The sequence below is a fragment of the Strix aluco genome, chromosome 4, assembly GCF_031877795.1.
Source record: "Strix aluco isolate bStrAlu1 chromosome 4, bStrAlu1.hap1, whole genome shotgun sequence".
Lineage (NCBI taxonomy): Eukaryota > Metazoa > Chordata > Aves > Strigiformes > Strigidae > Strix > Strix aluco.
The window spans coordinates 84,797,196-84,812,976 of NC_133934.1; the positions used below are offsets into that span (position 1 = coordinate 84,797,196).

The 15,781-nt window shown below is 40.9% G+C and overlaps 1 protein-coding gene across 11 annotated transcripts in view; it reads right to left on the bottom strand.

Annotated features, from left to right (window-relative positions):
- Nucleotides 1–15,781, bottom strand: part of MAPK10 (mitogen-activated protein kinase 10) — a 194,297-nt gene that overhangs the window by 55,088 nt on the left and 123,428 nt on the right. For 10 of the 11 annotated variants that reach the window (XM_074823883.1, XM_074823876.1, XM_074823882.1 and 7 more), the window contains 5 exons: nt 13,474–13,603; nt 11,025–11,083; nt 9,343–9,481; nt 7,873–8,038; nt 4,613–4,684 (listed from right to left, as the gene is read on the bottom strand). In XM_074823883.1, the coding sequence (XP_074679984.1) occupies nt 4,613–4,684; nt 7,873–8,038; nt 9,343–9,481; nt 11,025–11,083; nt 13,474–13,603 (566 nt within the window). The remainder of the gene's footprint in view (nt 1–4,612; nt 4,685–7,872; nt 8,039–9,342; nt 9,482–11,024; nt 11,084–13,473; nt 13,604–15,781) is intronic. The other variant, XM_074823881.1, reaches the window with a different exon arrangement.

The window sequence follows — 15,781 nt, forward strand, 5'->3', positions numbered from 1 at the left end:
GCCCAGAGCAACAACAAGCCTTTGAACAAATTAAGCAGAAGATTACCCAGGCAGTGGCTCTCGGGCCAGTCCGGACAGGGCAGGAGATTAAGAACGTGCTCTACACCGCAGCCGGGGAGAATGGCCCTTCCTGGAGCCTTTGGCAAAGAGCAGATGAGGAATCCCGAGGCCGGCCTCTAGGCTTTTGGAGCCGGGGATACAAAGGCTCTGAAGCTAACTATACCCTGACTGAGAAGGAGATACTGGCAGCGTACGAAGGAATTCGAGCTGCCTCAGAAGTGGTCGGCACTGAGACACAGCTCCTCCTGGCACCTCGACTGCCGGTGCTGGGATGGATGTTCAAAGGAAAGGCTCCCTCCACACATCATGCAACAGATGTCACGTGGAGTAAATGGGTTGCGTTGATAACACAACGGGCTCGAATAGGGAACCGCGACCCCCCCAGGATTAGTGGAAATGATCATGAACTGGCCAGAGAGCAAAGATGCTGGGATGTCACCAGAACAAGAGGTGAAACGTGCTGAGGAGGCCCCACCGTATAACGAGCTGCCAGAGGAAGAAAAACAATATGCCCTGTTCACTGATGGGTCTTGCCGCATTGTGGGAAAACATCGACGATGGAAGGCTGCAGTGTGGCATCCCACACGAGAAACCACTGAAGCTGTTGAGGGACAAGGTGAATCGAGCCAGTTCACAGAGGTGAAAGCCATCCAATTGGCTTTGGAGATTGCTGAGCGAGAAAAGTGGCCGAGGCTCTATATCTACACTGACTCGTGGGTGATGGCAAGTGCCCTGTGGATGTGGTTGCAGCAATGGAAACAGAACAACTGGCAACGCAAGGGCAAACCCATCTGGGCCGCTGAAGTATGGCAGGACATTGCAGCCCGGGTGGAGAACCTCGTTGTGAAGGTGCGCCATGTGGACGCCCATATACCCAAGAGTCGAGCCACTGATGAACATCAGCATAACCAGCAGGCGGACCAAGCTGCTAAGATTGAGGTGGCTCAGGTGGACTTGGACTGGCAGCGTAAAGGTGAACTGTTCATAGCCCGGTGGGCCCATGAGACCTCGGGCCACCAAGGCAGAAATGCAACATAGAGGTGGGCTCGAGATCGAGGGGTGGACCTCACCATTGACACCATCGCAGAGATCATCCACGGATGTGAGACGTGTGCTGCAATCAAACAAGCCAAACGGGTGAAGCCCCAGCGGAATGAAGATCAATGGATGAAATATAAGTATGGAGAGGCCTGGCAGATCGACTACATCACACTGCCACAGACCCGCCGAGGCAAGCGCCATGTGCTCACAATGGTGGAAGCAACCACTGGGTGGCTCGAAACTTATCCAGTGTCCCACGTCACCGCCCGAAATACCATCCTGGGCCTTGAAGAGCGAGTCCTGTGGCGACACGGCACCCCAGAGAGGATTGAGTCGGACAACGGGACTCACTTTCAAAATAACCTCATAGATGCCTGGGCAGAAGAACACGGCATCGAGTGGGTCTACCACATCCCCTACCACGCACCAGCCTCCGGGAAGATCGAGCGCTACAATGGACTGTTAAAAACTACATTGAGAGCAATGGGGGGTGGAACCTTCAAACACTGGGACACACATCTGACAAAGGCCACTTGGTTAGTCAACACAAGAGGATCTGCCAGTCGAGCTGGCCCGGCTCAGTCAAAACTTCCACGTGTTGTGGACGGGGATAGAGTCCCTGTGGTGCGCATGAGGGACCTGCTGGGAAAAATGGTCTGGGTTAGTCCTGCACCGGGCAAAGGCAAACCCATCCACGGGATTGTTTTTGCTCAAGGACCTGGGTGCACCTGGTGGGTGATGCAGAAGGATGGAGAGGTCCGATGCGTGCCACAAGGGGACTTGATTGTGGGTGAAAACACACCGTGAGTTATACTGTGATTTTGTTAATTTTTTCTTTGTCAATGCTAATTGCTAAGTGGCAACTGGATGTGACGCACATGGTATAGAATAAAGGGGTGGATTATGTCCTGGTTTAACCAGGATAGGGTTAAGTTTCCCCAGCAGTGGGGGGGAGCTCTAGCCGGGTTATTCAGATACCATGCAGACGTCACATCCTGGCAGGTCACATTTTTGCTGGCGTGGGAGCGTGGTGCACTCGTGGTCTTGTACATCGTGCTTCCCACTGCTGTATTTGGTAGCTATTTTGCTCTGTTAATTGCTATCACTATTACTGTTATTGTTATTGTTGTTGTTGGTTGTGTTGCTATTGCATTGTTGTATTAAACCTTTCCTTATTTCAGTCTTGGGGCTTTGTATTTCACTCCCTTTGTGGGGGAGGGGCAGCGGCCGCGTGGTCTCAGACCCCAGCAGGGGCTAAACCACCACAAAAATGAATGTACAGATTCCATTTTCTTTTTCTTTTTTATGTTTGTTTTTTATTTTTATTTTGCTTCTGCTTTTCTTTCTTTTTTTTTTTTAAGCTTCTAACTCACCTGAATAAACCCTCCACTAAGACATGGTAGCAGTTATGACCTAGCCCACATACAGTGCATTTCAGGGTATGGGATTTCCAATGATTTAAAAAGTGGGACTGTCCTACAATTTACACAACGTTTTCTGCATTTGTTCAAAAATTCAGTTGCTATTTTTAACTGATACTGAAATGTTAAAATGTATTTTAAAAATATTCTGCTGCTATCCCTGAATAAGACATGTCATAAGAGCTTGTTGTCACAGCCAGACAGAAACAAAGTAATTCTCATGTTTGAATGATTTTTTTAAAAACCTATGCTGTTTAAATGATATAGCTTTTATTTTTTCTGGAAATGGGCAGAAGAACATGACTCTTAATTATCATTTGTTGTTGAAAAAGGAGAGTAGCCCACTAACCATGGTGCTACATTTTTACACTGAAATAGTTTTTTTCTGTATTCTAGTTACTTATCAACTAAAAACTCAATCAGACTTCTCTCCAAATAGATTAAACAGAAATTTCCTCAGTACTTACAACCGAACCTCAACTATGCTACAGATTGTTTAGTTTTTTTCTTGTACATTAAAAGAAAAAAGAAAGAGGAAAAGAGCACAGTATTTGGAGGACGAGTTATGATGGTGTTTCTGAGGTGTTGTTACCACTGAAACATGGTGTGACTATCACACTGAATTACAGGTCTCGTGAATGCTGGCAGCTGCTCTGGACATTCAGATTACAGCAAAAGGTGGGTGTGTAGCCTACTCCACCTGCTGCAGGAAAAGCTCAGCACCTACGGAGTGACATCTCAAAGCTATCCAGTAATAACAAAATCCCTCCATTCATTCACGACTTCATTGTCGTGTTTTGCATCCGATAACTTTCCAGTCCATATTCCTGGAAGACTGGAAGCCAGTACAGTGTTGCTGTTTCCTCCTCAGCAAACAGGAGGTACCTGCAGTTTCCCCATCTACTTGCTCGTAAAATAGAACTGCATCTTCACCTGGCTACCAGAAAGAGCTCTGTTGTCAGAGAGTTGACAGAGCTGTGAAAGTAGGACAGTCAGGACCTGACTCTGATAAACACTACAGGAATCACTCAAGAGTCAGCAAAAAAATAATTACTTCCATGACTACATGTCTGTAAAAGCTGGGTTTTCTCCACACCAACTGCCAGTGTCTGCTGATGCCAGATTTTTATGGTGTCTTTCTGCCAACCTGCTGAAAATAATATGCCTTTTTGTTTCTGAGAGTGGAAAACATGCTATGTTGCTGCGTTTTATTCTGATGGGTAAAATACACACTACTTACACTTCCCAGCCATTGCGGGCAGGTTGCCTGGCTTAACCTGTGATAAACCAAAGCCTAAGTAAACACCTCCTCTTTTGTTTTCATTTTCTAATATTGCTTTCACCACCTTGGAAGTGGTAAAAATAATATCACTCAAGACAAGAACAAGATGGGAGGGAAATACAGTTTAATTAATGACACAGACTTCATGCAAGTAAAGGAAAGTCCATTTTTAAATCAAGAGAATCTGATTTCAGGCCAATTTGGAAACCACAGCAGATAAACGGTTGCCTTAAACTGGGTGAGTCAAATTCTTCATTTTGTTTTAAAGAAAAAAAATGTTGTATTGACTCAACTCTGAGCCCATACAGCATTGAGATGAATCCAAATCCATGATGCATTAGCAAGCAAAAGATTATGATGTCACCACAAATGTTATGAAGTCACTATTTCCAAAACATAAAAGTAGAAAAACAGATTTACAGGAACCAGATGGGCCAAGTTAGGATTTTTTTTTTTCTCCTTATTTTTCCTTTGAAGAATAATAAGTAAATAATAAGTATCCAATTTGCAATCATGATGCCTGTTTTCTATATTGCTTATTAGTATGACATAAAGACTACATAAAATGGAATGATTACAGGTTTTAAAATAAAGTAGCTTATTTGACTGAAATAATTCTGTGCATCTGTTTTTCATTTTCAATTTTGTTCATATTAGTAGTGCGCTGTTTTCATTTACTCATACCTCTGGGATTCAACTTTTTGCTTTTATCTTTACAGTCCTGGTATAGTCATTATATGGTAAAAGGTATGGGGTGGAGGAGAGGAACAAATAATAGGTGAAGCTGCAGCAAATGGCACAAGGATACAGTCCCTTCCTGGAAAGAGGATTTTGTGGCGAACCATTTCTCCCATAATGCATCCCACAGACCATATATCCACTAGAACAGCAGAGACAGGGAAGTGAAGAAGGAGGAAAAAAAAGCAAAGTTAACTACGACATTTCACTCTTAAAGGAGGGGAAAAAGAGCAGGTTGATCAGAACAGTTCAGTTTGTTTTGTGGTTTTGTTGGGGTTTTTTTTCATGTCTCACTAAAAGCTAAAATAAATAAGTAAAAGCTGTGTCAGTGAGCTCAACAGTAGTTAGTTACAATGGTGGAAAATCAACATTTTTGGGAAAAGGCCCACAGCTAGGAAGTAAAGATCAAGTGCACAGACCCATGGTACACACTGAGTTTACGGTGAAAACACAACTTTTTTTTTTTTTTTTTTTAAGAAAAGAACAAAAGCAAAAAACCCAAACCCAGACAACAATCATCCGGAATAAATCCCACCTGCAGCCAGGCAGTTTGTAGGCCTGCAGGACTGAATCTCTGCAGCAGTATACAAGAGGTTCCAAATGGAACTGCTCACACGAGTAAAGGCTATATGGATAAATACCACCCTTAAGGGTTATTTAAAACTCCTGCTTCAGGATCTGTCTTATCTCTAGGCACCTATCTCTATGTATCTCTCTGTACCTACGTACAGACTGGAAAGGACTGGAGAGTTTGACCTGTGTGGACTCTGCTTTTTACTGCATAGGTACTCAAAATAAATGCTAAAACAAACACTCTGCAGGACAAGTACCAACAAGACTAAGAGCATTTTTTACCTTCCTGATCCTGCCTTCAGCTTTTAGATGCAATATGCATAGTTACGTTAGCTGCTTGGCTTGGGTGGGGTTGTGGGGTTTTTTTCTCTTTAAGTCTTACAAGCAAAAAGGCTAGATAGGTAGTGACACAGCATGCACAGAAAGAAAAGACCCATATTCCATGTAAAGGGGGAAAAACCTGCTTTCAAATGCTTTAAAAGACTACATGTTCCTCAGTTTTGAATCCTCATTTTGTGGTCATGTTTGACCTACACAACCGGTTTCTCCTCTTTTTCTTCCCCCTTTTTATCCTTCAAAAGCAATCCAAAACAAACCAGAGAAACAAACAACTCATTTCTTGGTAAAAACAAAATAAAGGTGAAATGTTTCATTTGGGAAAAGGAGGGTACAGGTGTCAGGGGCATGGGACAGCAAAAGCATGCCTGAGGCAGTGGCAGAGTTTTCTTCATAGTGACGGTGTTGGGACCTTCCACAGAAGTGCAGCAAACTGGTGATAATTATGCATCTTTAGCCAACCAAGTGCAGAAAGAAAATGAAAGCAGTGAACAGTCCTTATACAGGCAGTGTACAGAGTAAGAGGAAAAAATACTAGGGGAGCTTCAGTAATGGCATAGGCCAGAGCAGGGAAGCAAAGAACAAGCCTTTCTGTTGACTTCCTTGGGAGCTGGATTAGAGCCTCCAAGCAGACCAGCTCCTCAGACAGCTGACCTTCATTTTCAAATATTTTGTTTTCTTTCTCTGTTTATTTTATTTTCGTTTTGTACAAGTAAGATGAGATCATTCATCTTGAGCCGGATTCATTGCCCAGAGAAGTAAAAGGAAGTCTCTATGTTAACTTCAATGGGCATTTCATCAGGACTTTTGGATGTGGCAAACATTCTTAGTACCTTCCCAGCTGTGTACTTCATCGCAAAAGTGTGTCTAACTTTTTCTTGGTGCGATTTTAATCATGTGAAAAGCAAGTGCTTTCTCTGTCCTTTCAGGGACAATAACAACAATAGTAATCATCTACTAAATGTCTGGAGAGAAAAAAAAAAACTCAAAATAATTCATTTAACGATAGAAGGAACTCTGGATATTGGCTAAGGAACTATCTAAAATGTGCTGAGCGTAGTTCAGATTTCTAAAGGCACTTATCAAAAATATCAATTATAAAATACTTTAAGGAAGTTTATTCATTTTTCAGAAATTATTCTGCATGCTTAGACTCTGCTTAATAATTCTTTGCTTTTTAGACTTTCATATTAAAAAGTGTTCTGTAAATTCATAAACATTACAAATAATTCATGCAGAGACTTGTTAATTTTGGAAGAGGTTGTGTGAACATGCCTCTATTCATGCTTAAGTCATGGAATTGGCTCCCAAAATCAGTTTCACTGCCCTTTACAGGATGCAGTTGGCTGTTAGTAAAAGTTCTCCTACAGGTTAGCTAACCTCTTCAAAGTAAATTGAGTAGGAGAGTTTTTAATAAATTCCTGGTTTTGACATTTGCTGTATTTGTCATCAAAAAGTCTCATTGTCAAACAGAGAAGTGGTAGCTTTTGACAGCAGAATCTGAGTCATAGCAGATTTTTCTCCACTATGTGTTGTATTCCCTCCTTTTCCGTCTGGTCTACCTGGCACTCAGATGCAGTTCCCAGTTTTGTTACAAAACGAAAATCACTTATAAAGTTTTCCCTTCATCCCCTGCAAAATGTGAATTCTTCCTTACCGTCTTCTCTATAGTGAGCACCCCCACCTGCTTTTCACAATCTTTCCAGGGACCAAGAGGTATCCGATCCCTCACAGAATGTTCAGAGCAAAATCCTATTTACATCTAGGGAGATTACACGCATATGAGATGCATGGGTTTTTAGCTTCAGCTTTTTCCTCTTCTCTCCAACTCGACTTTCCATTAAAAAAAGACTCAAGCTGCGAAATTTATACCTAGATCTTGGCCACATGAAACCTGTCAGCAAAACCTGGGACTTTAGTTAAACCTATCATAAAGACAGAAACTATTCCTGAAATTCAGATCTAGCTCTGGATTTGGAGAAATTCTGGAAGGACTAGGATTACTTATTTCAGCTCATACCTCTTCTTCTTCCCTCAAACAATTCAGAGACCCAGACTCAAATTTAGAACACATCACTATTCAGCAATTCCAGTGGTTCCCACACTGTTCCACAACCACAGGAGACAAAGACATTCTGGTCAGAAAGAGCTAATTATATTTGATCAGTTCAACCGTAACTAAGAACAAGTTTCTCATTACTCGGCAATCCCACACCGATAAACTCACCAACACTGCATCCCAAATACATTCCGTAGCTGCAGTGCCCAAGTAATAAACTGCTCTAAATGACCTGCCTTTTAAATTCAAGATGTCATTTCCCATTACGTTTTTCCTTTTCTCCTTCTGGTGCCCCTTACAGTTGTAGATGCAGACCATACACTTCAGGTCGCACTGTACTTGCCATGAAATTGCAGCCCTACCGTTCTCCTTGTAGCCCATTCCCAAGATGACCTCTGGTGCTCTGTAGTAACGTGTCACCACATACGGAGTCATCATGAAGCTAGTGCCTGCAGTCCTGGCCAGTCCAAAATCCAAAATCTTCAACGTGCAGTCAGATTTTACCACAATATTACTTGGTTTTAAATCCTGCAAAAGATAGTGAAAAGACATGACTGTCCTTCATCAAGCCAGGCACAGCTGTGATATGGACTCTTCTGACTATCAGAAATACTTGTAAACACACAGCAAAACCTTGCTACTGTTCTCTAGCAAACTCATCCGGAAGATGTTGTAACTTGGCATACTTGGGGCTTTACCTGGATAGCACAAGCCTGAGGGTGTTAAATTAATTGCATTTAGCAGTTCAAGAAACTAAGGTTAGTATTAGAGTACCATTTTGAGTATATATATTTTTTAATGCTGTGAGCCTAATAGAGACATTCCAACTGTACGTGTGGAGATATCTTAATGCTTCATTTATAATAATTCAACTCATCCTCTGCTGGATGACTATGTGGAAGCCAAATCTATCATCCTTTGCTAAACATACAACATGCCAAGAAAGAAGACCTTTGTATATTGTAAAGCAACATCAACTTTGTAACCCATTTTATCAGCCCTTTTTTTCTTCCTCTTGTAATGGAAGAGAAACATTTTTTTTATTTGGGTTGGGGTTTTTTTTGTTTTTTGTTTTGTTTTGTTTTGTTTTGTTTGTTTGGTTTTTGTTTGGGTTTGTTTGTTTGTTTGTTTGTTTTTCCCAGCTGGAAATCCCAAATTAGTAAAAGCACAGTTCAGTAAAGAAGTTAACTCAGGATATTTTCAATCCATTCAGAATTGCCTCCTGCTCACAGTCACACGAATGACTCCTTCTGTTGTCAACAATCACACACAGTGCTACCTCTGGCATTCACAGCCAGGTACCGCATCCTTACCAGACACAGCACTCTGACGTGGAAAAGCAAAATGAGAGGATGTGTTTGATAGAGATTTAGCAGTCTTTTAATTTGATTTAGCACACATAAATGATGGCAAATGCCAGTTCCATATGCCCTGACCTCTGTGGATCCTGGAGCACTCTTCAACCTCAATTCACAGCCTTTCAATGTCATGCGTGGTAGATGTAGCCAGCTGCATTTTCAGGAGAAATAACATCTATCTACATGTTTCAGAGATCATAATCACTCTGATGATTTCCAGTGCTTATTATTTGTTTAGTATTTATTTTTAATAATCACATTACCTTTGTGTCTGATTAAGTTCACAAATAATCTCATTCCTAACACAAGCATGAAGCTACTCTGCTAAGGGGATGGACTATGACTTGTAAGTTTATAGTCATTTTACTGTGAGATAGGGCTTTGATCCACAGTACACAAGAAACTCAAGTGGTTTCTAAAGTCTTCGTGATGATGTCATATGCTGCCTTAAGTTTTAAATCAAAGGCCCCTTACCCTGTGAATAATTCCTGCAGAGTGAAGATGCTTGATACCACAGAGCATTTGGTACAGTAGATAAGACATTCGCTCATGGTCTAGCTCCATCTGAATGACCTGGCACAGATTGGCATCCATTAACTCCATTACCAGGTAACTGAATGAAAAAGCAAAGTCATAGGGTTATTGTCTGTGTTGAAGAGGAACCACGGCATCATTTCAAAGAAGTAACAATGTCTCTTCTTGCTTCAAAATTCACTTTATTTCTGATGACTGGGAGTAACACAGCTGAAGACTGGGTGCACTCACAACGGTACCATTGTGGTGTTTGTTTCTCACGGCACCATCTCACTGCAGAGACACCACTCTTTTAGCATCCCAGCAAAACAGGTGGATTGCTGGCCCTTTCTTGGTGCATTCCCCGTGACAGAGACTGTACCCTACATGGGCAAACAGGAAGCACGTGCAGAAAACAGAAGAGCCACAAGCACCAAATGGACCTTTGACCATTATGGGAAACAGCTACCACCGTACATGTAGGAATCGGAGAGTAGTAGAGATGTCTGAGAAGCTAAAATATGCATCCCCATGCGAAATGTCTCAAAAAATCCTCCTAAGATTGCATGACTTCACACAATTCTCATTACAACTATTTGGTCTTGTGCTTCTGATAAATAAGCTTCACTGACAACCTCAGCAGCATGTTAAGCCAGTCCCCTTTAGCCGTAAGTTAATAAGTTAAACACACATTTCTTATGAGATATCTCACAAGCACAGCTGATTGATAACTGTAACATTACATTAAAGCACTCTCAGACTTTGGGGAAAACACGAGCTGTCCATTTCAACGTGAGCTGCATGCCTTGTCTTCTCTCCAGCACTAGTTACCTCCTCTGCTCTGCACAAGTCTGCAGTGACAATATTATGCAGAAATCCCGTAACCAGAACAGTAGTTGACTGACTTCAGCCATTGCTATCTGTTATCATTACTAATATTAGAGTACAGAATGGGAAGATATTTCCATATAATGTATATGGAATATGGGAAAGACTGAAATATAAAAAGAGTACAACTATATAAAACACTGAGTATTTAAAATTTCAGTCAGGGAGGGTTCATGCTACACACAATAGTGCCTGTGCAATAGAGCAGTGTTCAGCAGAGATGCTAGTTGTCCTCTACACCTAGCACTAGTTCCCCAGACAAGTAATTTTACTCAGTTAAAGGTCGTATCAAAACAAATATGAAATGAGGAAATGTTTCACATAAATCTTATGGGAAATTATTTCCGAATGAAGCGCTGCAATTCAAAACCTCACACACATCAGGGAGTCACATAACAACCATCATTTGCCAAGCAAACTAGTAACACAAAAGCAGGCCCTTTTAACTACTCAAACCCCTTCCTCTGCACGTGAAGGCAAATGCAAACACACTAACCTTCTGAAGAAGAGACACCAGCAGGACGTGCACACTATTACAGCACTTAGGAAACCTGGTATTTGACACCTTCTAAGTGTCAAAAGTGCTCTCAATATGGGAATGCAGAATATCTGTCTACCCACGTTGTAGACTACATATGATCTTTTTTTAGAAGGCTTATAACCTTTGTATTTTGCTGAGTTGTTGTGTTCAAGGTACACTATAATGCCCCCCACATCTCAAAAGCTTTAGTTTAATTACTGTCTGTGTTACTTACACATCCTGGAACTCCTCCAGAGATTTCTGTGGTGTGAAGACATTTAATAAACTGATAATCTGAAAAGAAAAGTAAGACAAAAGGATGAAAATAAGTGATAAATGTAAGCAGTTGAACACATTTTGAAGTGTGTGTTAAAGGATAAACTCTGTTTTTTCATTGCTCAATTTATACTAACGCTTCTCACTTTATGGATCAGTGAAAAGTTGACAACATTCAAAATAAAATACCACAGATCACTAAGATTTCTTCTAGATGCACTTGAAATGGTTTCTGAGAGAAAGATTAGTGATGATCAGTGACAAAAGAAAATGCTGAGGGTGAGACAGTGTTCTGAATTTTGAAGTTATATGTTTAAAGACCAACTGTAGGCTCAATCTAGCATAGCAGTCCTTGTGGTACAGCCAGAAATTTCTTATAATATGAAGAACAATCATCTGAAGGGACAAATAATCAAGGACCATCTTATTAAAAATAAACAGAAGTCCTTCCTTCTCTCTGACACGGCCTCAATTCCTTTGAGGGCACATACACACTCTGACACAAATTTCATCATGAGAGGCACCACTTTTTGGTAGAAGAAGTTTAAAATGGTAGATACATTCTGGGCAAAGACATCTTGCACACTGCAACTCCTTTTTTACTGTTTGGGTTTTGTTTGTTTGGTTGGTTGGTTTGTTTTTTTTTTTTAAATTGGCTGGGCTGTTGGAAGACACTGATAAGAATGTGTGAAAGAGCATGGAGGAAAAACATGACCTCAGGGACCTGAATTTCCTGTGATTTCCTTCTATGTGGACAACAGAGGGAGAAGATATATCAGCGTGATATCACCATGAAGACAACATCTGACAGTCTCCCTCCCCATCTCCATCAACTCTCTAGGCTTTCTAACAGGAATGGTTCAAAATTCTTTCTGTCCACTCCACATATTCTGACTGATTGGTGCCTCCACACAGGTGCCTTTACAATCCTTTCCTTCCTTTCCACTTCTCTGTATAGACAGATTAAAACTCTGACCCAACCAATGTGATGCTCTTATCAGCTCTTATGCAGCATTTTAAAAATTCTGTGTTTAAAATTAATATCGTTCCTGCTGCCCTCCGCTCTTTTCAGTCCGTTAAAAACATGAAGTGAGAATGCATCATTGTCCCTACTACTCACTCATCCCTGCATTTTCAAAGCCCCGTGCATTACTCTGACTGAGGGTAGTTTCCATCCGAGTCAATAGGGAAGAGACAGGTACAGTCCTGATCAACACAGCAGAAATTAAAGGATAAGTCAATGCCCCGAAGTGGGGCAGCAGGACAAGTCCTGCTGTTTGCTATTTTAAGGTCAGTCCTTTTTCGTTCCATGTGAATTTATGACTGAGAACAAGTGTCAAATGTCACCTTACATCACAATCTTCAAGCTCATTTATGTTTTACATGAGGAGAAAGAGTCACTGCAGTATCTGAGGCAACCGTAAACATGTCACAAACTGAAAAATTAACTCCTAATGAAAAGGAAGGGGCACACAGGTATGGCACCATGCTGCAGCAGAAATCAAGGAATTGTAGGAAGTTTAAATCCTTGGGATTTAATTATCCCTTGACCACGCAATGGGGCAATCCTACATACAAAATCCTACTACAAAAAAAGCAAGCTCATGCAGTGTCAGGCAGATAGTTCTAACTACTAGATAGATGGTTACAATAAACATACAGCTGTAGAATAGCTCTTTTGCTGCAGTGTAGGAATATTTTCATTCGTTATGGATCCTAAATGTTATACGGTAGGTGTAAGAAGAAGGAAAGTCTAGAACCTGCTAGTGCTGTTTATTTCAACACGAACACTGTGATTAGAAGGAATGGCACAATGTGTTGAGGCTTCAGAGGCCCTGGCTCCACAACGTTAGCTTACACACAAATACATGAGAATGGAAAAGTGCTTTTGGTTCTTAATTTTCTTCTGTAGTTTTGCAACAACCTTTTTCTTCTGTAGTTTTGCAACAACCTTCACCATGACGACCCCTCATCTTGTACAACCTATACAATACATTTATATGACTAGGTTTCAGATGAAGTGCAGAACAAGGAGTGACGCTTGTGCATGGGTACTCCAACTCAAGAGACACTGCTTTTGAGACAAATCTCAGTGACGAGAGGGTGGAGCCAGGATTCCAACAACCACTTATGCATTTCTGGATAAGGAGTTGACAAGAACATATTCTGCTCTTAACCCTTCTACAACCGTAACCCTACTAGCAGCACCCCCATTTACCATAGCCTTTAATTAAGCACATGGAAGATCCTCACTCTCTCATGTGGGTATATAATACCAGAAAGACTGTATCCCCCGAGCAAAATTTACTCCTCATTTCTTCTGTTTTAAAAAGGCACCCAACAAAACAATTTTCTTTCTAACAAACCAATATACATACCACTTCTCCCGTTACCTGTTGAAAACTTACATTTTTATGATTCACACACTTCATGAGGACCAACTCCCTGTAAGCTCGCTTGGCATGAGTTTGGTTCTGAAATGGTCTGCTGAGCTTCTTAATGGCCACGTTTCTGTCAAGGACGGCATCATATGCAGCACTGCAGTAATTACAAACACAGAGGTTATGCATCTTAAAGGATATCCTGCATTTCTCATGGTAAATTCCTGAGCGTCAAGTCTACTATTGCCTTTTTTTCCACTTTTTCCACAATTTCTAGAGAATTTCTAGTGAGAAGAAAGAAAACATCAAAAGGAAACATGTACCACATCAGCAGAAGACAGCATGCATCACTACTTCCGAACTCCAGTTCCATAGGAAATTAACATTTATTTTCAAGGGGTGGAAAAAACTAAATTAAGTAACTTCAAATAAAAATACAATAAAAACTGGATGAGACAAAAAGTTGTTTCATAAAGCAACTCTCTGTGCATTGGATACAGCGGAGAGGCTTTTGCTTTTTCTGTCACGATTAAGGACACCTTCTCCAACTGGCTCAATGAACAATTGCCCACTTTTATCTAGAATGAAGTTTGTATTTTCCTTATGATATTTCTAATGGAATCAAGTTATTTAATCATTCTTTGAGGCCATATAATCCAATTCCAATAACATACCTAGAAACAGAACCATTTCACAAAATTTCTTTACCATTTCCTTCTGATACTGAAAAAATTTGTTACATATTCTTAGTTAAAAATTTTGAAAACAGGAAGAAATGCAGGCTCTGGTTTGCAAAGTGGGTTTTAAAACTGGACTCCTAAAATTCTCCTTAAACTCTTAAATGTTTTGTACAACCTTCAGTTATTTTGATAATCTTCACCTCCTATGAATTTGAACCACTTATTTTGGTGGTTCAAATCTAACTATATACATTTTGACTTCCACATTTCACAAAGCACACTAATTCTTAAAAACGTTCCCAAATGGACAGTCCTCAGACCCTCTTCCTGATTTTCTCGTTTACCAAGAATGAGGAAAGACGTGACACAAGTTTTCTGCTACTCCATGAAGAGCAACGATGTATTTTCCTAAAGATAAATCAACCAAACCACTAGTTGTTCTAAAAATAATGACCTTTTTAAGCATCAAAGTAAATATTCAAAATCCTGTAACATTTTTTCTTATTAATTCCTGCTTATTGTAGACATTAGCTGACATTCACTTACAGAGTCTTACTGACCAAGTACAGAGCAGAAAACATGCGAACATCAGAAGCTTAGTCACAAAGCCAACAAAAGCATACAGGTGTTCTAAATAAGCAAAAAAGTGTTGGCAATGTATGTCTTGGAAACTGCACAGGTGGAGAAAAACAAGAAATATTTCAATTACAATACTCCTGCATAAATAACACACCAAATACATCCCAAAAATAAGAATAATTGTTTGCTAAAGGTGATGAGGTGTTTTGCAAAATATGCTTTAGTCCACTGTTGAAATCAGGGGCAGGATGGTGCGATTTTCTCCACGAATATGTTCAGAGGGGAAAAAAAAAAATTCACATGGCAGCCCTTGCAGGTATTCTGAAACTGTCAGGTAGTTCCATTTTAACATTTTCATAGGGAAACTATTTCAGATCAAAATGTTAATTTACAAAAAAAAGTAAAAATAAATACTGAATCTACCCAATTTATCAACACTGTGAAATGCCTGGGGAGGAATAACCCCAGGCACCATTACACGCTTGGGGGCCAACAGTCGTGGAAGAAGCTTTGCAGAGAAGGACCCGTGTGTCCTGGTGGACAACAAGCTGAACATGAGTCAGCAATGTGCCCTCGTGGCTAAGAAGGACAACAGCATCCGGGGCTGCATTTAGGAAGACCATTGCTAGCAGGTCAAGGAAAGGCCACATCTGGAGTGCTGGGTCCAGCTCCAGGCTCCCCAGTACAAAAAAGATAGGGATGTACTGGAGCAATTCCACTGATAAGCCATGAAGGTGATTAAGGACTGCAATGTCTGTCATACAAGGAGAGGCTGAGTGAGCTGGGGTTGTTTAGCCTGGAGAAGAGAAGCCTCAAGGGGGATCTTACCACTGTTCTTAAGTATCTGCTGGGAGGAGTAAAAAAGATGGAGCCGGACTCTTCCAGTGGTCCTGGTCTAATTGACTCTGCTTTGAACTGGTGAGTTGGACCAGGTGCTCTCCAACATCATCCATTCTGTCATTTGATAACAATTCATTCTTCTCTTATTCATGAATAACGCATATAACTTTTATGACCCAGCTAATATCATGCTAGGCACATGCACAAAGATATTGCAGTCACTAGTTAAAACATAT